The sequence below is a fragment of the Carassius gibelio genome, chromosome A2 (assembly GCF_023724105.1).
Source record: "Carassius gibelio isolate Cgi1373 ecotype wild population from Czech Republic chromosome A2, carGib1.2-hapl.c, whole genome shotgun sequence".
NCBI classification, from domain to species: domain Eukaryota; kingdom Metazoa; phylum Chordata; class Actinopteri; order Cypriniformes; family Cyprinidae; genus Carassius; species Carassius gibelio.
The window spans coordinates 15,266,343-15,290,923 of NC_068372.1; the positions used below are offsets into that span (position 1 = coordinate 15,266,343).

Here is a 24,581-nt window from a genome sequence, read left to right on the forward strand (position 1 = left end):
GCATCAGGAGGAGTGCCTTGATGCTAAATTATATTTAATTAACTTAATCCAATGGGGAATTTGGCATTGTTTCGCTGTGCGTTAAATCACATTAGCTCTCATTAGTTGGGTGCTATCTCAATCATTCTACATGCCACTCCAACCTCTTATAATATCTGTTGAGGTGTTTTATTTGTGTCAATTAAATCATTGTTATTGCACTGAAACGACTTTGGAGTAGTGTAATTCCTTCATGCAAAATGCATTAGTGACATCTCAAAGGAGAGCATGAGCATCTTATAATGAAGTTTCCTCCACACAGAAAGAAACTGTGTTTTTGGTCATTTTTCATACTAGATTATATAGAAGCACATTTTTTTCGTTATTTTATCTTTATAACTTACAGCATGATTTATCTCAAAATGTGACTTCATATCTCTTAAATGCATCTATATATAATTCATAAACGCTGCTTTATATCTCATAGTGTCACTTTATAATTCATAATGTGACTATATGTCTCAGTGTGATTTTAACTCACGCAATTGCAACTATATTTCTCTTAATTGTGACTTTATAACTCACAATGCGACTACTACTTATTTTAAATTTTATCCCATAATTACCATATTTTCCGGACAATAAGTCACACTTTTTTTTCATAGTTTGGCTGGTCCTACGACTTATAGTCAGGTTCGACTTATTTATCAAAATTAATTTGACATGAACTAAGACAAATGAACCAAGAGAAAACATTACCATCTCCAGCCACGAGACGGCGCTGTATGCTGCTCAGTTCTCCTGTAGTCTACACTGAAGACATAGAGCGCCCTCCCACGGCTGTAGACGGTAATGTTTTCTCTTGGTTATTGGTTCTAAATAAATGCGACTTATAGTCCAGTGCCACATATATATGTTTTTTTCCTCATCATGACGTATTTTTGGACTGATGCGACTTATACTCAGGTGCGACTTATAGTCGGAAAAATACGGTAGTTGGATTATCAGCCCCAGATCTAAGTCAGAGAGCGCCAGTACTCACCACCGAGAGGGAGTTGGTGAGCAGGCCGCCATCTTGACCCAACATGTTGGGGACCGACATGCCCTGCAGGTCCATTCCTTGCAGGTGAAAGTGGTGCAGTCCATTCTGGGAGACAGGGGGGCACAGGTGATGGTACGTTCCGGACTCAGACTCGGGCAAGTGTGCCAGCATGTGTTCGGGGAGGCTGGGGGGTGTGATGGGTGGGATGTTATAGTCTTCGTCCCCAAGACTGTGCACTGGGTAGGACTGCTGGGACGAACAGAGACACATCAGACAGAGGTTACGTGACCCTTCAGAACACTGACTGGCTCATTACATAAGATAGCTGCATAACAAAACCAACTTTATCAAAAGATGATTCATTTGTGACTGACTAGTCATTAGTGATGATGAAAACGATGCATTTTTCTCATCTATTATCTTTTATTCAGAGGTAAATACACTAGAAGCAAATACAAATGCTATAACATTGAAAATCTCAAATCTCAAGAGCATTCTTGTCAAGAGTGTCTCCAAAGGCAGCATGAAAAGGCTTTCCAAACAGTTAGTTTGAAATACTGCACAATGGGGGGGCGAACCGTAGGCTAGAACAAGGACAGACTGTCCATTTGATACTTATAAATAAGAGAGTGAAATGGGTTAAGGCACGAACAGAAAAATCTTGTTGAAAACCAACATTCTTTGATGCTCTATATTCTGCCACTGAAGCGATCCAGCAACGGCAATGATTCATGCTGTATCAATAACAGAAAAAAAGACTAATCACAACTATATACGCGGCAGATGAAATGCTGAATAAAGTACATCAAAGTGCGCCGCACATTACAGTGATTCATTCCTGCTATTTGAGCCTTTGAGGAAGTAAAATTATATGCAAATGGTCAATCAGTCTCATTAGACTATAACAAAAGGCTGCTTTTATGAGGCTGAACAGTCACTTGCGCTTGGCTGTGAAGTTTGCTTTGGCTGCCTCTTCCAGCCCCTGTCAGTTTAGACTGTGATGAAAAAGATGTAAAGCAGATAAGGAGATGAAAGGCTGTACGAATCCAAGCAAAACCATAAATTATTCTGTAAACACTCTCTCTTGGAGTAAAGTACTGTAGAAAACATGTATACAGTTATCCGAAGGCAGAGAGTTTATTATCTGTACCCGAGAACGGTAAACGCTTCACGAAACGCTAAGCACAAATATGCCTCTGATTCGACTCGAAACGACTCGAACGATCCCTCTCTTTTTTTTTACCTTCAAAGGGGCTCCTCTTTTCTGCTGCTTTATTATCTCTAATACATGGCTTTTATTTGCAGCAAACTAAATGAACCTGTCAGACAGCCAACTACAGGCAATTAGGTATGAAATTGGTTCCAAATTCAAGCTCAATTTAAATAACAGTCCAACTGTTACTTTTAAGGATTGCAATAATCGTTTTAATGAGCTTCCTACTTCTGCCTCTAAAAGCCAATGTATCAGGCTCATTTGCATATTTGATTGTGTTGGGCCTCACAGATGTCTGCGTTTGTTTGCAGGAAATATGCTGGCATAATTCATACAGTAAGGCCCTTAGAGGAATGATTTAACTGCCAAATTAAATCAAATAAATAAATAAAGCAAGACGACTGTTTGCAGTGGCTTACATTGCTGTTGATACATGCGAGTAATGTACTTATTCGTGTAATTATTGTCAAAAGAAGAGGAAATTATTAAATTTGGGTTGAAAATTAGAGAAATAAATAAGAGCAGGAACGGATGGCTGTTTTGAGGTGCAATTTTGTTTATTTGTTCTAACGATTATATACGTGATGTTTCTTTGTCTCGTCTTTCTTTTTTTACACTTTTCTTTTTTTGTGACACTGAGATACGTAAACAGGCAGCCAAGAAAGAGAACACAGGAAATAAATAACCCTGTAATGTGGTGTGTGGCTCTGAGAAAAAAAAAAGTGAAATGCACAAAAATTAAGAGCATTGCAAACATTTCCTACATCTGTGTGCTTGTAAATCTTGTTGAAAAAGATGACTTTAGATAAGGCTTTAGATGGATGCAAACCTATCAAAAAATGGTTTCATCTCACGCAGATCCACTTATTTAACTAAAAACTGCTAAATTGTTCCAGCTAATCTGAATAAATTCATTGTCTAAAGGGATAGGTACTATGAGTCAGTTTATTTTTCCAATTCCAGCCTCTAAAATGACACGCACACATACATACACACACACACACACACACACACACACACACACATTTATATATATATATATATATATATATATATATATATATTATTTTTTTTTTTTTTTTTTTAAGAAATGTTTAATAAATTCCATCTGGAGTCATGTCGTTGGTAATTGAAATATTTTTGCATTATGTTATGTAATTGAATAAAACCTCCAGGGTCAGAAAGTTCTCGACTGAATTACATAATATGAATTGAAGTAAATTCATTTTTTTTCTATATTGAGTCAGGGCTGTGGGAAATTACCCACACGATATCTGTACATTCAGTTCAGTGTTTACTATTCACGATCCAGTTACATTCAGATCGCTATGTATAATTTTAACATAATTGAGTTGTGCGGTTTTCCACTGAAAGCTTAGCTTTTCATTTAACAATAAACGAAACATCGAAGAAAAACTACAATTTCTGTGTAAATCAGGACTTTGGATGACACATAGTTTCCCAACAACCTTCATTCTCATTGCATGCAAACCGTTTCTAGACATTTGGAAGCCCTCGGCAAAAATCATGGAGGCCCCCCACCCCCAATAAAAAGCACTTAAAACAAATATGATTCCTAGCCTTTTTACTTATACAACATTTCATTTTTAAGTTTGGACACATTACTACTTCAATGTTTTTGAAAGAAGTCTCTTATGCTCATCAACCCTGCATTGATTTGTTTTTCTATTTTACCACACTTTAAAATAAAACTATTTTTGTCAAGCAAAGCTGAATTTTCATCAGGCATTACTCCAGCCTTCAGTGTCATATGATCCTTCAGAAATTATTTGAATACATTGATTTATTATCAATGTTAGAAACAGTTGTGCTGCTGAATATTTATTTTATAACCTATGATATGTTTTTCAGGATTTTTTGATGACAAAAAGTTGGATTTTTATTAATTTTTTGTATTTTGCTGCCTGTGCTGACTGGTGGAATAGCGTTTAGAGGATGTTACGGTTATGGAGGATCTGCCTCAAAACCGAGGCCCTAGGCGACTGCCTGCTATGCCTATAGGTAGAGCGGGACCTGCATGCAAAGGAGGGGAAGGAGTGGAAAAAAAGACAAGTTTTGAGATCAACAACTCGTAAAGTCCTTGCCCATTTCATGTGACATCATTTCGACTGGACAACAAATCTCTCAGAGAGGTGATTGCCTGTCAAATACACAAGGGTAATGGGACTGGTGGGAGATGAATGGCAAATGAGCAGGAGAGTCATTTAAATCTACTATCAATTACTGATGATGGTCATGATGGCTGTATGGAATCATTGTCTATGGGCGACTTCACAGTCAGCCGTCAATCAAAGCTTCACAGCGGAGGGGGACAGAGGAATAAACTGGGGGACTATGTATCTGATGTGGTTTACACTGACAATAAGGAAAAAATGAGAGAGAGCGAGAGAGTGTGGAAAGATATGAGAAGAGCTCTTGTGTTTTTAACATAGTGTAGTGAGTGAGTGGCAGAAATGCTTCACCAGCAGAAATGCACATTAAATTACTGCAGCATTGTTTATAAGCCTTCCAACTTGACAGGCGTAAATCAGCTCGTCATTATGAAAGAAGTGCACACGTACTGAGATACGAGGTGGATGAGAAAACATGCATTTTGAGATAAGAGATACGCCCCATCATTATGCCACAGAATGCATTAAAACAAATTTGAGAGATGCTTTCTGATAGAAATACAATTTAGACGGATGAGTGAGACTAGCTGTCACACGAGGAAGCTGTATCTCGGGAACTATAAGGTTTTAAATCAAATGGGTTTTTATCTCTAGCTGTGGTTTTGTGTGTTGGTTTCAAACACGTAGTTCGAAACCTCTCCAATATTTAATAATCACTTTTTAATAACTTTAGTAATAAAATACTTTTATAAACATGATAAAGAAAAGAAAATATTTCTACTGTACATAGAGAAAAATACATGTATTATTTTTATTTTTAAATATCTTAATAATAATATGTTTTGTTTATTATTACTATGATAAATAATACATTTGTGGTGAATTTTATATTCTAAAAGTGCATTCTGGCAAGTCACATGAAAGTTTAATTTAAAACAATTATAGTTAAGTTAAAATTTTTTACAATTATTACTGCTGATTTGCTGCATTGTTTTGTGTTTCATAATTGTTTTATTGTTCAGATTTGACTGAAAGCCTATAATTGACGGTAAAATGGCATTTTTCATAGTGACAATATTCAGTATTGGGGAAAAAATGTCAGTGAGCGTTAAACAAGCTGTGTCTCTTTTCTTAGACATTAGCAGTGCAACTTTTTTCTAGGCAACACTTAAAGGTATTTGCCTTAGCAAAAAATTGACTTTCATAAATAAACCTACTCTATTTTACATGATCACTCCAGGATTTGCTGTGGATCATTACCCAGAGCTCCATGCAGCACGAGGAGAGCTCCAACATGTTGTCATGCCCTTCCTCCAATTAAATTGCTACAGAACAGCAAAAGGAAGCGTAGACTACAGTAACCTGCACCTGCAGATGAAGTGACTTTTTCATAACGTAATTTTGAATAATGAAGATGTCAGGTTAAATGCTACAGTGGTTAAACTTAATAAGGTGCCCTTTTTTTCAAATGGCTTTTCATTTGCCATCTAGGCTGGGATTGTGTGAGAGAGGCAACGAAAGCAATTCAGCCTGTAATGAATCCCTCTGGGACCCAGGGGCAGTGTTCATTTGAATGCAACATTATTTGGCTGGACCCCCAAAACAACCTCGGACCCGCTGAGCTGCCGATTACTGTTGAGAGCTTCTGGATAAATGCAGAAGGGCTTGTCTGTCTTGTGCTTGCATCAAGGTCAAGCATGACTTTGATCTGGAGGAGGTTTTAACTTCGTCTAATGGAGGGGACGGACACGAGGGCGTGTGAAGCCTCATCTGACCTGAACCGCGGCTTCACCTCCGCACTGTCTTATAAACCGAACGGGATCAAAGCATACTGGCACGGTCCAAGAATGACCACTCCCATGTCTTTGAGCAGCTTGAGGCTCATGCATGCATGAATATGCAATTCACGAATAACTGAATAATATATATTTATTATGAGAAAAACGATGCTTAATATAGTATTCAAGATCGGATTCTTTTAAAGTATTCTATAAATACGTTGTATATGAACATATGAAAATTTTTCTATATCTGAATTAACATTAAAAAACACATGTAAGAACGGGCCTCTTCAGTCCCAGCAGAGAGCACAAGGGTAGTTTATGCATGTTTAAAATGCACAGCTTTCTCCTGGTCCCACAAGAGCTCTGCAACATCTGGGGGGAGGGGGGTGGTGGATAGATAAACCCCCACAGAAATCGGACAACCCCCCTCATCAGAGACTATATACAGTACACGTCAAACCATCACGGCAGGCAAATATATTCTGCGCAAGAAGCAAATAGATAACATATTGCATCTGTGCTGCTCTTATAGTTCAGAATATTATTAATATCAAAAACTCTTCCTGAATGCTGCTTTGCATCTTCTATAACACAGATCAGACCAGTCTAATCAGGTTTAGACAAAAACCAACGGTTGTTAGGCAAACATTGCTTGCTCTGTGAGTCAAAGTGGGCACTTTCACAAGTAGTGGCTTTGAGCAAGGTCCAGAAATGTGAGAAGTGTGTATATTTATAGTGTTCGGCTGTAGTCGGCTTTATCTAGCATCGCTAGCTCACACTACTTCATCTTGCTGCTGCATTAAAATAAATAAACATTGATACAGAGCGCTTGTGGGCTGACATGCACTCAGCACTCCAGCCATTTTGGGTTAATAAATGTGGCTTTTATTAAATGGCCAAGAAACACATGGTTTGGGTTGGAAGAAGGGGGGATAAGAGGAGATACTAAGATCGGAGAGAAGCTGTGTGCTGACAGACCGTGCTGAGGTGCAGTCTGCCTGATGAATGCTCGGTGTATTTTAACATCTCATTGATTCAGTCGTTTTTTGCAGGCTGTTATTATTGTTATGTCTTTCAGAGAGCAACGGATCTCCACGTCCAGAGATGTTCAGATGGATAACAGTATCACATTTTGTCACTTCAGGCAAAGCTACGAGGCTTTCAAAAGTGTTGTGAGTCAGTGGGAATGTTTTGATGGAAATAAAGTCAGGCAGATTTCAACCAAGAGATTAACAGCAGTTTTTAAATGTCATTTTAACACACGTTTCCTTCATAAAAAGTCCCTCTCGTGTAAATTTCCCTTACATTCAAATATCTGTTTCTGTCAATTCTGTCTACCAAACCGAGAGTAAAGATTTAAACACAATCAAACCATTGTCAAGCTTTCGGACAAGATTTAACTATACACTCAAATTTAACAGAAAAATGTAACTGTGTTCTTGGACCAAGTTATTATTATTATTATTTTTTTTAAGATGATTAATATTGTTATAATTATTACTATGATTTCCTTTTAGTTTTATGCCTACATAAATACTACATGCTGGCAAAGGGACTATCAATGAAACTGGGGTGCATTTATCTTCATGAATGTTGATTCATGTACAACGTACCTTTCTGAAATAAATAACATATATAAATGTATTCACATTATTATTTTTTTTTGCTGTTTCATAAATAGTTTTTCATATATATATATATATATATATATATATATATATATATATATATATATATATAAACACACACAGTTATATATTACTCTTTCTGTTTGGATGAAAAGCCAACATACTCCATGTTTTGTGACAACATTCCCCATTGTGGCACAACGAACTATATTGTTTTTTTTATTTTATTATTATTATTATTATTATTATTTATTTATGTATTTATTTATTCTTTGTAACTGAGATTTTGAGGCACTGTATGTGTCAGTACAAAAACTGGCTCATTAATGATAACAAGTTCCTCATAGCCTAATATTTATATTTCGTTTTTCAGATCTATTAAGGGCCAGTCTGGTGTTTCACCTCATTGGAAGCACAAGAAAAAAGTTAAGCAGTTTTTTTGTCTATCCATCCTATTTCGAGATTCACAATTGCAGTCCATGTTTTGCCTTTAGTGCTGGAGCTGCGGAGGCTTTTCAGCTTCAGTTTGAGCTTCCTGAGTGTGAAGTTTAAAATAGGCACAGGGGTACACTTCTCTCTAATTTGGTTAATGTGTGTTTAAAGGAGAAAGCTTTGTGGCTACGTACCACACACTGAGGTCAAGGTGAATTCAACTGTTGTTGCCAATAAAAGTAATTACCTGTTCCCAACAGAGGGAAAGAGAGAAGTATGTTTTGAGTGAGAGAGAGAGAGAGAGAGATGCAAGGAAGCAAGAAAACAGCAGAAAATAGAGACCGCAGTTCATAAGCAAGAGAAAGTAATATTTTCAAAGAGAGTTTTAAGATTAAAATGGAAACATAAAAGTAGTGCTAGACTCAAAGCAGCTCTAAGATTACAGCAATCCTTTCATGCATGCGTACAATGGGCATTCAGTATCACAGTCTTTGATATATTTTTCACTTTTTACTAGCTGGTTAGCTATTTTTTCTCTCTCTTAATGTACATAATTTAATGTATATTTATATAAGTGCCATTTGTTGTACTACCTATGAACACTGTTGGAAAAGTTACTTTAAAAAAGTAATTAGTTATAGTTACTCACTACTTGTTCCAAAAAGTAACTGAGTTAGTAACTGAATTACTCTATAATAAAAGTAACTCGTTACCAGGGAAAGTAACTGCGACTTTTTTCACAAGTCAGTTGAAATGAGTAGAACACACAGGTGTTCGTACATAACTTTCAATATTTATTGCACGTCAACAGACAGCAAGAGTTTTATCCTGCACTTCCAAGTATTATTTTTGTAAGAAAAGTGTTTTTGGCCACTAGCTTTGTAGATGCGTGTGTCACACATTACATGCACGTTCTTGCTTTTGACCACAATGAATTTGAATTAGTGCTTATATCTCTACCTTGAAAATGCCAACTTTTCATCGGATTGCTCCCAACTCGCCATCTCCGCTGCTGCTGCTGCGAATCTCGCGTGCGTGTGTGTGTGTGTTTGACGCCGCTGGCGTAAAAACACTGGCTCAGATTGGCTACCATGAAACACATGACTCTGCCTTACCCAATCATAATCGCTTATTTCGTTTTTATCCCACCTCCTCACTCGCTGTGTGAGCCAGGGGTGCGTTCAGATTACATCGTTTATTAAATCAATGTAACGCACCACATTTAACGTCCAGTAATGTTAACGGCATTATAACGACGAGAAAAGTAACTAGTTAGATTACTCCATTACTGAAAAAAATTATGTCGTTACCTAACGCCGTTCTTTTAAACGGCGTTACTCCAAACACTGCCTATGAATGAATAAAAACCCTAAGTAGCCAGCACCGCTGCATAAGAGTTTAGTGGGTCACTATAAAACATTCTCCAAATTAGCATTAGCGATCAAGATTACTGACAACATTTAATTTGTAAAACAGATGGGTATATTCTAGCTAGCTAGTGTGTTTCATATTCACGTTGTGCAAGAAATGCTGATATGCTAGTATGCTATGTTATACTATAGCATCATCACATACTGTTTCAAATCCAGGAAGTGAAAGTAAATTGTTGTCATCTATCTCTCTATTAATCTTTTAATATATTTTATCTTAATTAAATCTTTTAGAATGTCAAATATCTTTCTTTTGTGTTCAAAACAAAGAGGAAATGGGCAGGAACATTTGCAGTGGTGTCTGATTTTAATTAGTTTCATTTATTTTTACAAAGTACAAAAAAAAAAGTGTAAATGTAAATATGGATGAGACGCACACAGCACGTGACACACAAATGATGTAAGCTGCTGTTATTTTGCCCTGATGGACGTCTGCTTGTTGTTGGTGTGGGGTTATTTACCCATGTCAGACGGGGGCCGTCCGTGTGTGTAGGGGTGTCTCTTTTCCAGTGGCCGCTGGCCTGTTTGTTGCTGTGGTGCGTCTGGCTGGGACTGGCAGGCACGCGGAACTACAGTGGGATGCAAGGACAAGGGGTCAACCGACACAGCAGGGTAACAAGAAACAATAGTACATGCATTCAACTTTCATCACTCTTCAATCCATTTTTTTTTTTTGCCTCTATGCTGCTTTATATTCTCAATGCATCTTTCATCTCACCCAACATTAAAGCTGCAGCAAACATGCAGCGTGAGCACATTAAACAAAGTGAGCGGGAATGTACAATGCAGACAATGCACATTGTAAATCAATTTCAGGCTATGTAATGGGTGGCACAATAGGACCATATGCAGCTTTTCCTGTTTAAAGAGGTATAAACTACATGAACGAAACAAGTGACCTGTAATTCACTGCACTTTCCTTTACATTCTCCTGAATGCATTTGCCACAGTGTGCTGAATAATACATGAGTCAAATATCATTTATTTATTTTTCCTCTTGCTATTGAAAGCCGTAACACCACTGTGCTTACTCTCTATAGCCTTCAGGTCAGACTGTCATTCTCACTAATTCTCTACATCACAAAGCACTGTGAATGCTTATTGAAGAGCTTTTAGGACTCACAATAAGATTATGTATATATACTGTGTTTATTTCAATGTATTTCAAGCACAAAACTCAGAGGGAATCATGTGACCTCAACATGACATCATAGTTAGTCATGCGCATTTAAAACTCTGACTAGACAGTGAATGGCAAGTAACAGCCTTGCAGCCAACCAGAAATATATATAATATATAGATCAGTATATAATTAATTGCCTAATTGTTCAATTAGATTAGACTCAATAGTTAACTTTTTATATTATTATATTATATTATATTATATTATATTATATTATATTATATTATATTATATTATATTATATTATATTATTTTTGTAAATCAGTAATACTCTGACTGGCTAGTTGCAATGTTAAATTATATTATTATCATAAAAAATATATATTTATTGTTGTTGTTTCTTATTATATTATATTATATTATATTATATTATATTATATTATATTATATTATATTATATTATATTATATTATATTATATTATATTATATTATATTAAACATGCTTTTGACTAATTGTCCTCTTTAGTCAATTGACTGACCATTATGACCCATGTTTGACCAGGACTTTCTCAAACAAACTTAAAAGATTTTTCTGTCAGTGCACAGAAAACTACAACTTTGTCAAACCACAAGTGAATGTGTTCATGATTAAGTTTGAATATAACGTTTTTCGACATGCGTGAGAAAGGTGTGAATTGCACCTTCACACGTTTCAGCAGAACGGAGACCTGTTAAACGTTTCTTATGTCAAAGCAAAAGACAGGGGATGTTTTGAGCAGGCTGCCAAACCATATGGACAGTTTTTTACTTAAAGAGTGTTTCATTATTAAATTTACTTCTGAAAATGGAATAATTATTCTTTTTTTTTAATACTTGTAATCAGAAAAACACCAGTGAGATGGGGAGGTAGGGAGCTATTGCACATGACACTCTACATGTCTTACATTAAAGGCCAAACTCTGTGATCAACTAACAGATTGAATTCAGTGCTTTAATTGTGTTTGCTGCGTCAAGGCACTTTACAGAAAAGTTGTTTTTAACCTAGAGTAATATTCCAGCATCCCACTGTGTATCGTTTTTAAAGTTTGAAATGTCAAAATGTAGCTTGCTTAAATTTCATGGAATGCAAGCACATAGTTCAGATCAATGTGTCTATAAAAACAGGCCAACTCCAAACAGCTCGTGACAAAAGCAGGAAGGAAACGTTTTAATAGAGCAGCAACATCAAATATAGCCTGCTGCAGGCTGATAAAACTAGTCGGGAGAAATACTGTGGGAAAAAAATCCTAGTTCCAGTTTTGCACTTGCACACATGATCAGTCTGTCTAGGGTGCACCGGGCCGCCTGTCACATTCATTTCCAAAAAGCAGAATGTGGCATGTGTCCTGAGGGGTGCTAATTAACCTGTAGCCGTAATTCATTAGCCAAACATGTAAAAGGTCTCCTAAGACAACCTGCTCTCCTCACGCAGGCATGTTCCCCCTTGACCTCAGTTGCATGCTTTAGTTTAAAAATTTAATCAAGCTTTGCTTTTTATAGCGAGATGTCCTGAACTATCTAGCTTGAGTCACTGATGAAACAGCCTTTTATCTTGGTTGTTCGAACAAGCACAAGTATCCTGAAATAAACTTCCCTCGGTGAGTAACGGCCGTAACTAGAGGAGCATTGCTCAGAAACGCTGCAGCCTGTCTTTTATAGACCCGTGGCCTTGTTTGCAGTCCATACTTGTGTGTAGTTTTAATGAAAGTGTAAATGGAGGAAATTAAACCCTGCGACAATATGCATTAAAGCTTCATTTCATTAAGCTTAGACAAAGCTTTAAATGTTTTGTTTACATGTTATAATAGCCCCTGATTATGGTGGCGACTGATAGCGGCTCTAATTTGCGATGCGCCGGCTTAAATTTGTTTAATTACGATTTAAAACAAAAGGAGTGAGCAGTAATTAACCCACCTGGTTCCCTGGCACAAAGTCCTGGCTGGGCTCTGGCATACTCATGAACATGTTTTCACTGTCGTACTGCAAACAGACAGAGAGAGGAGAAAAAACAATAAATAAACAGTCAGAAACGTTCACTTGACACATAATACGGGCCACAGGATGAGAAAGAGGCACAGAACATGCGGTTGGTCATTTCTGTGCAGTTGCAAATGAGTCTTTGAAGTCCCTGCCGTATCAGATGGAGATGTCAGTGACTTGATGTGATTAGTACAGTGGTAGTTAATTAAAGTTGCTGGTTGAGGTGTCTCACCACAGATAAAAAAAAAAAATTACCAAAAAAAAAAAAACTATTAAATCGTCATTTTAACTTATTTTACGGACCGTTCAATCAGTATGATATATACTAATTGTGCTCACAATGTTGGCTGACAATTAAAGATATAGTTCAGTCATGAAACTCGAGATGGAGCAGGCTGACAGGTTGTTAATGTAACTGATGATATTCAAAGAGTTAAATGACTTGGCGCAAGCTGATTGGTTCATGCCGCATATGCAGTTAATGAGCTTACTGCCTTGCACATATATGGCTGTCTAGCATTCACTAGAGATTCCTGCAGCATGCTTTCAGAGTTTCTCTGAAACCCTCCACCTTCCCCAGCTCCACCTGTATAGACCTGCTATTGGTTATTTTAATGCTATTTGTATAGAAACAGTATTGTCTTAAATACTCACTGCACTGTATCACCATATGCATTGGCAGTTGAAAGTTCTCTTATTTACCTGCAGCAGCAATAATCTACAACTACAGCAGTAACCAGCAACAGTGTTTGCTGATTTAGACTTTATTTAAACTTTTTGTCATTTATTTATTTTATATCAAGGTGTATGATGTGTCTCCATCTTTCATTTTCATTTTGCTAATAAACATTCTATAACCAATTTTTTATTTGTTTGTTTTCTCAGTGTTTACCGATTTTACGTTTTTTTTATTATATATATATTATTTAATTTTTTTGTAAGTTATTTCATTAATTTATGTTAGGCAATAGTATGGTGTATTTTTATTCATTTTGTTAAAAAAACATTCTATGTTTAATATAAGTGAGTTTGTTGTTGTACTGTTTTGTTGAATTGCCACCAATTTGAAAGCGAAAGTAAAATGCGCATGAGCATTTATAAGCTAGTGTATTTAAAAGAGAAGGAAAGCGAGAAAAAGAGGGAAAACTCCAATGACACCCCCACCACATTGATTCACCGGTGGATAAAAGTTAATCAATGTCACAACCCTACTTTGTACATGATTTATTGGTGCATATTATTCCAAACAGAAGACAAGGTTTGTAAGTGTTTTTATTTTATTTTTTTAAATATCACATTAGTACCTATTTAGTAAAATAAATAAAAAAAATCACTTAATATGTGATATAAATAATAATATATAATTAATTAAATTTATAGATTTTAAATATTAAATATACAATTTTACAACATAAGTTTTTGTATATTATCTAAAATGTAATAAAATGCTCCACTTCTGAAACTTGTCTTTTTTTCTTCCAATAATTTTACTCTATTGTGGCATGCAACCTAATAATTCCATATGGATGAAATCATAAATTGAATATCCCTTTTCACTCAAAAATACGTCAGATTACAGCAGTAAAATGGGTTGCACTTGGTATTTCAAGTTGATTTTAAAGTTGTTTTAATAAGAAATGTTTCTGAGAACCAGAACTGTTAATCCATCTACTCTACCTACATGAAAAAAAGCAATCAATCAGATCAGAACCAGTCTGACTTTAACAATAAACAAGCAGCTTGTGCATTCACGTGCTGAAGATGCTCAAAACAGCTTCAGCTGAGTCAGTGCAGGTTAGCTGTGTGTTGATAAAGAATGAGCCTGTAACCCAGCTGTGCAGCACACCTGGGAAATTATAGCAGCCCACACTGGCTGCCTGCTACCGTCCACTCAGCAACACACACACACACACACAGATTCTGCTGACATGCCTACCTGAAAAAAATACCTGCCAATTTGCATCTGCTCCACTTCCTTAAAAACCCAAGAAAATGACTGATTAATATCAAAAGCAGAAATCAGTAAGTTGGCTGTGAGGGAATGTCTTAGCAATTTGTCTCTGACAGGGTTGTCATTGACAGAGATCTAAGACACTTATTTGAGTGTTACGAAAGAATGAGAGAGGGTGTCACGAAGGAGAGTAAACCGAGTGAGAGAGGAAACTCATGGCTGAATGTTTGTATTTCTGTTAATCCGAGCAGCACATCTCATTTCATTATGCCTGCTCCAGATAATTCTATGGAAATGAAATGGCAATAATCCTAATGAAAGCCTATCACATTGCGACCTTTTAAGTGTGTGAGTTGATGGGCCGATCTGACTGGTTTTTGCACACGGATGACAGTTAATTTCATGCTAGCTTATTGATTGTGATTAATGTGATCAGGCCGATCTAAGATGTTGCTATTCTTAAACTATGAAAGTGCTGTTTTCTGGAACACCACTACAACCTAGTCACAAGCCTCGATTCATAACAAGAAGAAAATGATTCAAAATGTTAAAAAAAGCATATACATTTTCAGCTATGCTGCAGTTATTGGTTTTAGACCGAGTAAGTCCTGCCTTCTAAATTAAAGAGCCAAATGCCAACTGAGATCCCATTTAGACTGCATGTGAATATTGGCAGGACTGATCTGAAATATATGCTTTTTAAGGATAAAAAACAACATTTAAGGGACAGTTCATGTCAGATCTTATAAGCCGTTCTTGAGATTTCAGTATGACCCTATTCTCAGTACTCTAACAAGCATAAATATTGTGGGTAAAATACAGGTCTATGTATTTTTTGGTATTGTACGAATTAATTATTTTTACAATGTATTATGGAATTGCATTCTTCTAAGATTTGGGCCAAAAAGGATGTAAACTTTTATTTTAAGATTCATTTTCATGTCAGTAGGAAGCTCGCAAGGACTTAAAACAGAACCAGCATCTCACAGGGATAGAACAGAATTAGAACAAGAGTATGTTTCCAAAGAAATACATATTGACAGTAAATACAGCTCTGCCTGGTTCTTTTCTGGGTTGTGTTGATTAATAAAACTTCATTCCTCATTTCAACACCACTGTCTCCCACTCACATGGCAGGCAGTTATTTATAACAGAAGGTTCGAGACACAGCCGTTCACACCTTATCCATTTTTATAAAGATTCTCTCTAGTTTCTCACTGCCATGACCTTTCACATGTCTCTCTCTCAGTGTCCGTCCGCTGTTCTATCTACTTAACTCTTACCCTCTATCAGACACTATTTGCATATGAATGTGCCAGTGGAAAGTGTGAGGTGGCCTTAGCTGAAAAACTGAAACCTCAGAGCTAAATCCATCAAACTGACACCAAATCCACCTAACAACAGTTGGCCAACACCCTCCTTCACCTACAAACCCAATGCACCTTCGGAGCAAACCCCGGCAAATGTGCAAACTCCATTTTGCGAGCTGCACAGGTCGATCATGACTGAGGTTTTCCTTGAGTCGTGTGAACTACTGTTTCTCAATCTTGTGCGTGCTGGGAGCCATTTTGTGTCACTGTAGCTTTTCGTTCAGAGCTTGAGGTGCCATTACATGACCAATAAAACCACAGCCAGTCTAGATTGCTTTTCTTAAATCTGACAGCCTGACTGCATATGCTACCTACACAAATTATTACATTATTAGCAAAAAAAACACCACAAGAGTCCATCATCAAACTTCAGGCCCACAGGCATCAGCTACATCCTAAAAAAAACAACCGTTTTAGTGTGAAAAGCAAGAAAGTATCTGTGCAAGCAGGTCAACAAACGACTACGATGTGTGTTCGGCAGCTGCCGCGCTGATGCAAATGAGCTATCAGATAACAAAAACAACAAAAACAAAACAGGGCCTAATGGCTGCGGGACTGTAAATCGATCCCTTCCACACTCCGCCCCGAGCGTCTGGCAGCTTCATAGGAAGCTTAGGTAAAAGAAATTGATCCCAACTGACATGACCACATGCTAACAAATTCCTCATTATGATTAATAGGAAGTGTTCCTCAGGGGGAGGAGAGTAATGACATGCTAGTGTTCTCCCAGAATAATATTAGAAAGTCTGTGGCAACACTTATTAGCTCTGTAATTAAACTGTTCATCCTTAAATGACTCCCCTGGTTCAGAACGACAAGGCCTGCGGGCCAAAAAGTGTGTGCGGGGACTGAACTGAGGCCAGGGATGTGTTCATTCACTAATGTTCCCGTATTTATCTTACAAGGAGTTGTCTGTTCATTTATTCTAATTAATGTCACTGGAGGGTCTCAGCATTGATGCTCGATCACAATGAGGTGTTTAAAGTGCCCCTATTATGGATTTAACCCAGCTCTAAGTGGATGAAAGCATCCTGCAAAGTTTAAAATCTGAAAGTGCAAAGTTATTGTCTCACAAAAGAATGGAGTTGACTCTGTATCACTGAAACAATCCCAAGCCATTTCATGCTCTCCTAACCATTCTCGTAACTTTCAACTTGACACAGCAGTTCATTTCACATTCAAAATGCACTTAAACTACCACACTTCATTACGGTAATGTCTCAAATTAAGGCATTCTTACATAACACTAGCAAAGTAGCACAACAACCTTAAAAACACTATCAACAGGCAGCATTATACACATTCAATGCTTTGTACGGAAACAGACAAGTGAGATTCTATGCATTCATGTGAATTACTGTAACTACCATTATTTGTCAAAATGTAACATAATTATGAATTGCCATGAGAGTGTGTTAATAAGGCTGTATCAGGACTAGCACAAGGTTGTGAATCTTATTTAGAACTGGATTAATTATAAAAAATAAAATAAAATAAAGTGCATTGGCTTAGGATTGTTGAGTGTTTAAGTGCTGGTGGAAAATGGTGGAAAATGTACATCTTCAGCTGCTTCGTAAACTATTATCCACAACAGACATGACTGATATCTTAATAACATTGATGGATGGATGGATGGATGGATGGATGGATGGATAGAAGGAAGTGAACATTTCACTTTCACAGCCCTTAAAATATCTGACTTCCTAGTGAGTACTATGATTACTGAAAGAGGGAGTTGACTGAAACTGCACCGTTATTGAATCTACAAAATATTATGCTAAATTATGCTTTAGCTGAGCTGAATTGAATAATAATAGAGCTAAATAATACAATGATGAATGCCAGAGTGGCTCAATTTAATTATATTTAATAAATGTCAAACTGGCTCGAATGAATCACAAACTCATAATGACTCATCAAAAACTAAACCAAGAACTATTACTACTGCTTATGCGAGACTTAAATCATTTATCAAGAGACTTAAATCAGTTATGCACCGATTGTTTATATGACAATACGTAGGTAAAAACACACTTTCAGAATAGAGTTTTGTATAAATGAAATGACAATGTAAATAGGATCAATTATCTGGTGCTTCCTCAATGGTATTACGAAACCGGAATCATTAAGCGAAACTGGAACCAGAATCGTTAAATCCTGAGATTCCCATCTGTGATCAAGAGAGTAATAGTATTCAGGCACCTGCAGTCTGAGAGCAGCTTGTATCAGTGCATTGCTCTTTGAGCTCTCCAGAGGTCAGTAGGATTTCTGCAGAGCCCCCCTGCCTGGTCTCAACGTTCTGGCTAAACCTATAGTGTGTAACCTCCCTAGCCCCCCTCCCCACTCCTCCTGACAAACTCCTTTTCTTGCATACACTATTATATAAGAGTACCAGCTATTGAGGAGGAAGGTAGCAGGGCACCCTGCCACCTCAACCAGCTCTGAACAACTCTCTATTAAAATATACGAGGAACTTCTGTTCCTCTAATCTTAAGTGTTTCCCACTTAGCTGGGCCGGGACGGACTTCTGAAAGGTTCTCGAATGAAAACAAGCTGTGAAGCTGGGATGACGTTAAACCCTTATGTTTTATGTTAGGACCAGTCTGTGCCCTTGAGCGAAGTGCTTGGCCACTCCAGCTAATTATATTGTACCGCATTCACAAAAAAACTGCTCAAACATCCATATCTGACAGGGTGCCACTGTTTTTCCAAAACTAGAATTATGGGCTGAATTATATAAACATGATACGCTATTTATTTATGCACAGCTACAATTTGCAAAACAGACACAAGCGAAGGCCTTTCAGGACACAGCAAAATATTGCATTTGTGGCAAAGCTGCATTTGGTCTGTTTCTCGTACCGCTCGTGATACATTAAAAGCTAAGAAACGCTGCAGTTCTTGAGCAAAACACATCTTCGGTGAGGATTTGTAGATGAGCGTATTATGCAAAAGAAGGTGCAAAATGTATGCATGCGTGCAATTATGAAACAACTTCATTTCGAAAGTGCTAATGATGATAAAGGTCTTCCTGAAAAGTCATTCTGACTGAAATGTGTCTACAATTTCCCGCTATTATAATCTGATTTTAAGCTGTTGGATTCCAACTTAAGTATCATAAGATTCACATTCGAGACAATTTTATGTAACTCAAACCTAATCTTTCTTACCATAAATGAACCCAATAAATCAAACGGTGAAAGAAACGCTCCCTCTCCCTCAACGAGAGCCATAATTTTATGCAAATGTTATACAATAATCTGTATTCTATATCTGAGCATGGTAATGAGATTGGTTGCTCTACATTATTCATATTGTACAGATCCAATATAAACAGATATCATAAGAAGGGGGGAAGGGAGCCGAAAGAAAAAATACATGATGCAGCAGACATATTGGTGACAGAACAGATTACAAACAAAGGACATTTCGAGGCCTTTTTGGTGAAGCCACACAGATTATCATACATTTCCTGTGGAACCGGAGGCTGATAGCGCTCTCTTGTTTCACTGCTATTTACTCTGCTGTAGCAGGACCCAATCAAAATGGCCACCATTCAGGAAGAAAGGTAATGAGATATGAGTGCAATGGAATGCTTTGCGCCGAACATAATCATGCAACTTGCATGCAATCAATGAGCCCCACATCATCTCTCAGGATTGCCTGTTGTATAGACGCAGCTAACGTTTCACCATAGACACTGCATAGTTTTCAGCGCCATGCATCACGTTTGACTTCTACGACTTTGTAAATGGCAAAAATATAAAGTGATCCAAGAAACAAATAAGAAAAGAGGGGCCAATTGAATAGATTTGTTGAACAGTGGGGCCATTATTTTGATGTTTATAGGTCTTGGCAGATCTTGTAGATTTCTTTTATATTGGATGCTGTATATTGACCCCTTTGTCAAATTGGCTTCATGCATTTGCTTCTCTGGCACTGGATGATATGTCTAGAAGTGACATCTCTCCTGCTCAGTGATACATACTGTAATCAAATAGAACGAATCCTATTTCTGGCATTGCACCTGTGCTCAGACTTTATTGCTGTGCTGTACTCATCATTTCATGTGACGCAAATGTGAAAGGCATCATGTTTTTTTTTTTTTTTTTTTTTTTATATTTAGTTTTGACAGCTTTCAGTCATTAAATGCAGTTGTTTGGCAGGAACACGGAATAGTTCTTCATTGTTAGTATGACAGTTCTTCACATTGTCTGAAAGTAAGTTACCATTTTTGCTGCTCCAACTAGTAAATTTTGAAAGTGTGTTTCTCTCTCTCTCTCTCTCTCTCTCAAAAGTCCAGATGTGAATCAGAGATTTTTTTGCAAGACTAGAACCAATTTCATCCCTCATCCTCATCAGTTTCTTATGGAAGGTCAGAGTATGGGAAAATCAAACTGCGAGTGTGTATTCTTTCCACACCCTGTGGTTTAAATGCACTCACTACTCAGCACCATGCTCATTTTCATCCCTTCTTATGTTGGACTCAGAGCCGCTGGAATATATGGGCCCCCTAAAATATCTATTATAAAACCTCTTGAACTGACAGAAATGGATATAATGCATTTTTGAATGCTAATGTAATTCTTAAATGTGAAATACGTCACGGCTGTGTTTTATCTCTAGCTTTTATTTCATTCTGAACACCTGAAATGTTCAGATTAAGTGTTTTATTAAAATGCTAAATAATTCATCAAAATCAAATTAATTAATAGATTTGGTAAAACTAAGATTCTTTTGTTTTGTTTCGGGCAATTAAATGAATATTTCTGATTTATTTTGGACAAACGTTATGCGAATAAGATTATAAAATACTGTCAAATTGAAGAAGAAGAAAAAAAAAGAGATTACAATTTATATGAGTAAGTAACAACCGAATTGTGTTTTTAAAATGTATTTATATATTTTTTGAGAGAGAGAGAGAGAGAGATTTTATACAAAACTCTAAGTTAGTTTAAAAACAGGCAGGTAGGGCTGGGCGATATGGTCAAAAAGATCGAGATTTATTCAGAACGGTTGGCCCGATTCTCAATTTTTACAATTTTTAACTAGTCAACTTGAAAATGTAACTACAACATGATCCAACATGATTCTTTTATTAACCCTCTAGTTAAAGAGTCATGGTCATGGTATATATTGTTTTGCCTGTGCTAAAACAAACATAAAAGTGCTCTTTAACTTCAATTAATCTTCACTCATTCCTCCATTTTCAAAACATTCATGAGATGATTTATTATATAAAAACCTTTTGCTCCGTCTGTATAAACATGACCGCATAAGAGACTGCTGGCAGATTGAGGGAAATAATTAATCCTGTCATCTTCTTATCAGTCGCTCCGAGTCAACTTGAAGGTACATCTGGCCTTTCAGACCTTCTGCCGACCACCCTATGTCAACATGTGTGGACCCTTAAAAGCAGCAGTATGTCAGGTAATAAAATATATCCCTCTGCCTTCTCGCAAGATGCTAATGCTGTCTTGGAGACGTGCCAGAAATGCTCTCCGTTTCATTTCTGATCAGCAGATGCTCGAGCGACGAATAGTATCAACATCCAAATGTACACCTTTGCTTTCCCCCGGTGTAATTAGTCACTGGTGAAACTTCACTTTCTAAACATGTCAACGTTTATAAAACACAGAGAGGGCAAGAAAAATGTGAGCACAATAGCACGCAGCGGCGAGGAGGACGTATGGGCGAAAAGGTTTCATTTCAGCTGAAATCTAAAGGTCAGACGCTGTTACTAAAAGCAGTAGTTCTGTGCGAGGTGCACACTCAAATGCTTCCCGTGCAGAAAATTACAGCTTATTCCCCAGATATGAGTACATTATGATTTCTTTTATATTAAAATAAGGAAAGAAAAAATTACTCAATATGAGGCACTGTCGATAGCAACAACTTCTCGGAGAGGAACACGCAGGGGTTTGTTGTCAAACCAAATTACACACATTCTTTCCATGGATAAACCGAAGCTTGAATAATAAGCAGCCAAAAAAGTGGGTCAGGGTCGTCATGGAGAGAAATAGAGGCGAAGGGAGAGAGAGAGAGAGAGAGAGAGAGAGAGAGAGAAGGGGGAGAGTTTCTGTCTTTGCTCCCTAGCATTCAATATCAAGAGTGGCAGTCATCTTTGACTTCAAATCATTCCTCTGATGAATAACCTTTGTCTGTACTGCATTACGGCACAAAGTGATTTCTTATTCCACCCCCCCTCAAAATGGCAATTTTCTGAGAGCCTGAAGCTGAACTGAAAGCGTCTTCATTCGTGTTCCACTACTGTAATTTATTACAGTGAGCTAGAGTGACTTTCATGACTACCTATAGAGGCACTCTGATATTAGGCCCAGAGATGAGGATGAAGTATAAATCACTGCCTAGCTCTTATTGAATTGGTACGATTTCATGTCGAAGCCGAGAAACCATGTTGGGCTTTTCCTCCTGTGCTTTGCCTCCAAGTCATCCTGTGGATTTACTTCCGAATGTATCGCGACGTAATGCACGTATTCATTTCTGTAAGTTGATTGGTGAAAGCCCCACACTGGGAACTGAACCAGCCTCCTATGTTGCAAATTATCTTCACAATGGCCCAACTTAGATATGGGAAAAACGGTAATTTGTGTTGGGGGGAATAACGCGATGACGCAGCTCTCCCGTCGTCGCAGTCCGGACTATAAAGAGACAGCAGCGCTTCAGGGAAACTTTATTAGTTCAATGATTCATAAATGATGACACATTGCTTTTCTCCTTTCTCTCGTTCTTGCCGTGAAGCACTTTATCGGTTCCTGCGGCTCATGGTTTTTGGTCACTCGTGTCTGCGCAATTAGCTTGAATTAAACCATTAGTGAACTTTAATGTCTGTTTCCCCTAACCTAGTCCTTAGATATGCTTCAACACTAACTGAAACTTATCTAAAACAGAGCTGACCTGAAAGAAAGACAGGGGACGGGGGATAAAAATGATTACGTTTCAGAGTGAGCAGCCAGTGGCTTGTAAAATATCCTTTCAGAGTGAGACAAAATTACAGTGTATCATAATTTAGTGCCTCGGGAATCCCGATGGAGGTAAATGAAGGCATATTTCACTGGAGACCAATAGATGGTGACATGACCGCTTAATTGCTTTATTTTACGATTGGTTGAGGGGAAAATTTGGTTTGATAAGGCTGTCTGAACACGTGTTTTTCCAGCACCGAAAGCCCAAAGACAACATTTATCCTCCTTGTTTGTCTTCGGTGTCTGTTTCGTTTCTGTATTTTGATAAATGGTGCAGATTTTGGTGCAGCTGTGCGGGGTCAACGGTGTTTAACTCATGTGGGAGACTGTTTAAGTGTATCTGCTCACTTGAGGATGTTTGCAGCTGAAAGGTAGGTCATGTTATTTTTATCTCAACAGGAGTGGGTTGTGTGTGTGTGTGCTACTTTTGGTGTCTGGGATGCAGTCCGACATACGTCTACACCAATGTCCCACAATGCACTTCAACCACAGAACAGCTAGTTATAGACATGAAACCTTCCGCGTGACATGGTGACCCCTTACAAACAACCACATGAGACCACTGTCACCAGCACAGAGCGTTACACAACACATTCACAGTGTTGTAGTGCAACTTCCTCATTGTTATACTGAGTATATATGGATAATTGTACATGTAGGTCACATTTAAAAAAAGAATTCTCTGAATTAAATACAAAATATCAACCAAGCTCTACTTCGTTATGTTAACAAGAAACAAAGTTGAATGTCCGAGACATCATTTTAAACAATATATCAATTGTTTCAAATAAAAAAATTTCTATGGATGATTTTTTAAATATATTTAGTTAAATTATTCTTTTGGAACATTTATCGTATTTACATTTGATAAATGTAATGCATCCTTGCTAAATAAAAGTATTAAGTATTATTAAACCTTTAAACATGGCTGATGTATTCCAGTGCTGGCAACCAGTCCCATGAGAGAAGAGCATGAGTAATTTATGTAGGGTAGTGTTTCTGAGACAAGGACCCTTGAGAAATCTAATCACTCTCTCAACAGACGCAAAGAATTTGTCCTGGTGCATCGGGAAAATGGATACAACCCCCACCCCCTCAAACTAAAACACACTAAAAGCAAAACCAATAGACCCCAAAAATGTCAACAGGTGCGACTCACTGAAAGGATTAACATTTTTCTGCCTGTATCTTTAGACAGAGTGGGAAAAAAGAGACAACATGAAGCAGGAGCCAGGATGACCTGGGTGGACGGCTGCCAGCAGCCAGCTGAAAGGGCTGCAATTTCAGCTATTGTACGGAGGGAAGAAAAAACTCTGCCAAGTCCCATTACGTGAAATTGAATTTAACCTCCAACGCGATTAATTCAGATGTTGGGTCTTTTTTTTCTCAGCTCATGGCTGAATGCTATGCACAGTGGCTTATTAAAATGTATTAAAATGAATCCGCCTTCTTTTAAATTAGGAAGTGTTCTCGTCACACCTGATTGACATG

General features: G+C 37.4%; 1 protein-coding gene across 4 annotated transcripts in view; it reads right to left on the reverse strand.

Moving 5' to 3' along the window:
* The window catches only part of tox (thymocyte selection-associated high mobility group box), a 54,683-nt gene that overhangs the window by 16,317 nt on the left and 13,785 nt on the right, over positions 1-24,581 (reverse strand). For 2 of the 4 annotated variants that reach the window (XM_052615591.1, XM_052615578.1), the window contains exons 2-4: positions 12,718-12,783; positions 10,102-10,209; positions 1,022-1,267 (exon numbers count right to left, since the gene is read on the reverse strand). In XM_052615591.1, coding sequence (XP_052471551.1) covers positions 1,022-1,267; positions 10,102-10,209; positions 12,718-12,783 — 420 coding nt within the window. Of the gene's footprint in view, positions 1-1,021; positions 1,271-10,101; positions 10,210-12,717; positions 12,784-24,581 lie in introns of all 4 variants that reach the window. The other 2 variants (XM_052615571.1, XM_052615580.1) reach the window with 1 other exon arrangement.